General features: G+C 51.5%; 1 protein-coding gene across 1 annotated transcript in view; it reads right to left on the bottom strand.

Annotated features, from left to right (window-relative positions):
• Nucleotides 1-1,488, bottom strand: part of Habp2 (hyaluronan binding protein 2) — a 22,856-nt gene extending 21,368 nt beyond the window's left edge. The window contains exon 1 of the mRNA XM_013348123.1: nt 1,386-1,488. Coding sequence (XP_013203577.1) covers nt 1,386-1,488 — 103 coding nt within the window. The remainder of the gene's footprint in view (nt 1-1,385) is intronic.
• Nucleotides 1,489-4,616: the final 3,128 nt, after the last annotated feature.

The following is a 4,616-nucleotide window of genomic DNA, read 5'->3' as shown; positions in this document are numbered from 1 at the left end:
CCCCATAGCACCCACAGTCCTGTCTTTCTGACCCCCCCCCCAGATTCAAGAGCCCTTTGCTGGTGTCTAAACAATGTGTGTTTGAGGCTGGGGAAATAGTGGCCCTTCCAACCTTGCCCTTGGTCTCTCTCTGAACTCCACACGTGCCTGGAGTCTGAACTGGGGCCTTCTGGGCAGTTGGACTGCCTCCTTCCCACATTCTGCCGTGCTCTGGAAAAGGCTGCAGACTCCCTCTGCAGTCCGTGCTCACACGTTTCTACCCCATCCCCTGAGCATATGGAGCAAAGACCTGGGTCACCTGCTCAGAACTGCCACGGTCTGGCTTCCTAGCCAGAACTCTTTTCTGGAGAACATTAATGGCTAATCAGGATTTGGCTAGTGGGGTACCATCTTTGTTCTAAGTGCAAGCTTGCACCACAACTCCCTGAACAGGCTGCCTGCTCTGGTCCTCTGAGCATAACCAACCCAGTCTATTATCCGTGGGGATGTCTGCCTTGGGTCCCTTGGAGCAGCGAGAAGAATTTCTACCCCAGACTCAAGCAGGTGTTGTGTTATGCGGCCCACTGTGGTGTGGGCACTAGGCAGAGGAAATAAGAAAGTGTTCTGGTGCGGGAGAATTGTCTGTATTCTGTCAATCATGTTATAAGTAAACGCTGATTGGTCAGGCAGGAAATATAGGCGGGAAAAACCAGACAGTAAGTAGAAATGATGTAATGAGAACAGGAGAATTCTGGGAGGGAGGAAGTTGATTCCTCCCACTCCTGCCTAGACCACAGAAGTAGCAGGATGTGATCTGCCCCACTGATAAAAGCTACTGAGCCACATGGCTAACATAGATCAGAAAAATGGGTTAATCAAGATGTGAGAGTCATCCAGTGAGAGGCTAGAGCTAATGGGCCAATCAGCTTATAATTTATGGAGACCTATGTGTGATTTTCTTTGGGACTAAACCGTTGTGGGGAACCAGGCTGGACAAAAACCACAACAAACAAGCAGCCTGGCCCTGTTCATGTTACAGTGTTCAAGGTAACAGAGTGAACCTGGGAGCAACTGAGAGCTTATGAGAAACAGCTGTGTTCATGGGGCTGTCACAGGTGGGAGAATTCTCTGTGTGTTGGATACTATACGACACAACCTCTTTGATTGGATCATTTTGTGTATTTGTGGTTGCTTTGGTTTTGTTTTGGGACAAGGTCTCTTATAGTGTAGGCTGGCCTCAAACCTGCTATAGAGCAGCTGAAGCCTGCCCCAAACTCTCAACCCTCCTGCCTCCCTCCATCTCCCAAGTACTGGGATTACAGAAGCATCCCACCATGCCCAGCTGTGAATGCAATCTTAACACCACGTCAATGCGGGACACGGCATCTCCCTCAGGTCTGCCTGACTCTCAGTGCTCTGTGCCTTGTTATCAGTCTGAGACTTCTGGGGCTTTTCTGGATTGGCTAAGCCCAAGGACAGCGGTGGAGGTATTGGTGCTGTGGGCGGCATCGCTGGGGTAGCTCGTCCTGGAGCTGCCTGTCTTGGCTTCCCCATGCGGCAGTGGAGTAAGTAGGGTGGCCCCTTGCTCAGTCAAGCCCTTTTTCTCCACAGTCACTAACGGACGAGAAGCTAGTTACTTCTTTTCTTTGAGTCTCGGTTTCTTTCTCTGTAATGTTTGACTACATTAGTGGTTTCTCCCTTAGATGGCTGAGACTGGCAACTCAAAGCTGTGTTGAATTTTACAGAGATGCAGTTTCTGGATAAACTCTCAAAGGTTTTGTGATACCCAGGAAGCAGGCTAGCCCTAAGGTCCCTTGAGCACGTCTATGCTCCGGCTCTGGGCTGGTGGAAGCCTGGCTGGTGGCACACTCACCTGGGTCTGGGGGCGCAATGAAGGACATCAATGAAAACTGAAAAACAAAACAACACAGTGAGTGTGTGATGGAGATGCCGGCCCCTCCCCAGGTGCTCTAAGACGGAAATCACCATTCCCCAGACACGGGCACACTGGAAAATGCTGAGGGAGAGGCTTGAAGGCACTCCCTCTCCTGTGCACACACCTTGACCCTTCCCCTCACGTGCACATACCTGTTGGAATATGGCTTCCCTGGAATCTGTCACAATACTAACTAATCAGTTGTTCCCGGATCGTAAGTGGCATGGTTACACCATGTTCCCATGACAACCCCATTCACAGAGGAGAACACCTAGGATCTATGCTTAAGTCTAAGTGATTCTTGGGGGTGATTGTCTCTGTAGATGGGGAAACTCTCCAGAGATTTCCCAGTGTTCTTGGGATAAAGCACAACACCTGCCCTGAAGAGACTTGTGGATTGCTCTTTATTTTTCCTATAGGCTTGAGTGGTGACAAAGTGAATCTCAGGGAGGGAAGAGGTAAAAAGAGAAAGATGGGAAATGATTTCTGATATCTGGGACTGAGCCTCTGTTTAGTCACCTTATGGTCCCCAGCCCTGTTTTTACAGGGAATGCGACAGGGACATGCGTTTCACTGGAGGTGGGGAGAGGAACAAAGGGGTTTTCTCAGGGTGGAAACAGGGACCGCCTAAGAGTGCTGAGGAGAAGCTAGAAGGAAGGTGGGGCAGGGTCCCCTGAGAAGGAGTGTTGCCTCCTCCAACTTCACCCCCAGAACAGCCAGCGACTGTAGCTCAGATCTGATTCCCTGCTCTGCCTCACCTCCCTCCATCGAACTTGTGTGGAACCCATGATCTGGGGCTCTCTACCCAGGGAAACAGCATTAGGAGTTTTCTATTTGAGATGAACAGGGTGGGCTGCTGCTCTCTCTGAGCAGTGGGCAGGACCTGAGAAACTTCCTTCCTGAGCCCTCAGAGAAGCCTGTAAGCCTAGTGCCAGGGTTAAGGGTCTCAAATCCTGCTACACCTAGAGCCTGAGCCAGCTGATGCTGCACTGCCTGGAGCCAGCAGGTGGCAGACATGTCCTTTCTAGCCACAGCAGCTGAAGGAATGACACTGATCTAGAGAGGCTTCCCTGTGGAGCCAGCCCGGCCCTTTGGACAGCCAGCCAGCCCTCTAGCCCCTGCAAGTGCTCCGAGCTCACTTTATGACCCTCTTTCCACTCACAGGGAGGCTGTGGTGCCAGACGGAGCCAGCCTAACATCAGGCTGGTATCCGGTTTCCAGACGCCAACTTCCACTGTGTCCAAAACAGGAAGAGTGGATACCATTTGTCTCCTTCCATCCCATCGTTCTGTTCTGCTTTTCCACAGTCAGGGAATAGCAGAGTAACCCCTGGTCCTGGGACTCGAGAATCCAAGGATGAAAATTAGTGGAGGAGGTGGAGTGTGTGTGGGGGGGGCGGGACGTAGCTAAGAAACAAATAAGAAAATGGAGTGCTTGTCGAATTATTAAGAACTGGCAGTGAACCAGGGGCGGTGATAACCTTCTTCATATATATTGTATTGATTGTTTTCCAAGGCTCATTCCAATACTATAGTTATCAATTCACCCCAAAGCAGCAACACAGACTTGGGATGTGAGTGCCCATTTTCCACCAGAGTCCTTATTCCTAGCCATCATGTCGGGAGTTTGGGAGCCACTGCATGCCCACACTGGCCTGATTTGGTTTCTCTTGTTGTGGTAAATATTATGACCAAGAGTAACTTGGGAGAAGAGAGGGCTCTCGATGCTGGAGTTTCTGTCGGCTCACATGGCCACTCTCAACCCTTCGGGATGTGCCCCTAGGTGTGAAGCTGCTGCTTCAAGTTGCTGTTCTGTCTTTAGTCTTTATAAGGGTCGTGCTGGTTTCCCCAGCGCTGCATCACCCCATGTTCCTCCCACCGTTGAGGCGTGAGGGTCCAGTTCGCATGTCCTCAACAGGCTTGCTGTCATGGCATGAACAGCTCTGGGGCCAAACACATCAGAAGCCGTCTAATGGAGAGAGGGTTTGCTTTCACTCACAGTTTCAGGGGACGCAGTTCATCAGGGTAGCTGTGCAGTGTTGGCTCTGTGGTGGCAGGAGCCGAGAGCGGGGATGTGGGCCAGAAGTAAGACCTTTAATGCGTGCCTCTGGTGGCCTGCATCAACCAGCTAGAGTGTATGTCTCAGAGATTCTGTTTGTAACCTCAGAAAAAAGTATCACCAAATGGGGACCAAGTGTTCAGAAATGAGCCCATGGGGCTGGGGTGCAGTTCACAGACAAAGCACGCTGGCATTTTCCATTTGAAGAAATTAAAGCCACTGTGATTGGCCCAGAGCACTGCCACTTCCTTCTGTATCCACAAGGCTTCTCATTTGGCCCAGAACGTGCTCAGTGCTGACTCAGTTGCTAGGCTCAGTGTGCCTGTGCCTTGATGTTCTGGTGAGGAGGGGAAGGCTCTTGTGGGGCGGATGCCCCAGGAGAAGGTGCTCGCAAGCAATCTCTCCAGATGGATTCCTTCCTGGAGACCTGGGGGACTCCCTCTACAGAGAGGAGCTGGCCTACGACACCGGGGAAGTGGCTCAGAAGGATTCCAAGTGGTTCTTCTGCTAACAAGACCCAAGGTTGTCCCACTTAGGTTCCTGCCTATGGCTTGGGAATGGCTTCATGTGATAACAGTGGACAGACATGGACAGGGTAGGAGAGGGGAGGAGAGGAGAGGGGAGGGGAGGGGAGGGGAGGGGG

Source organism: Microtus ochrogaster, chromosome 8, assembly GCF_000317375.1.
Source record: "Microtus ochrogaster isolate Prairie Vole_2 chromosome 8, MicOch1.0, whole genome shotgun sequence".
NCBI lineage: Eukaryota > Metazoa > Chordata > Mammalia > Rodentia > Cricetidae > Microtus > Microtus ochrogaster.
Note: the sequence above shows the minus strand (reverse complement) of the source record. Positions and strands in the feature narration are given on the sequence as shown.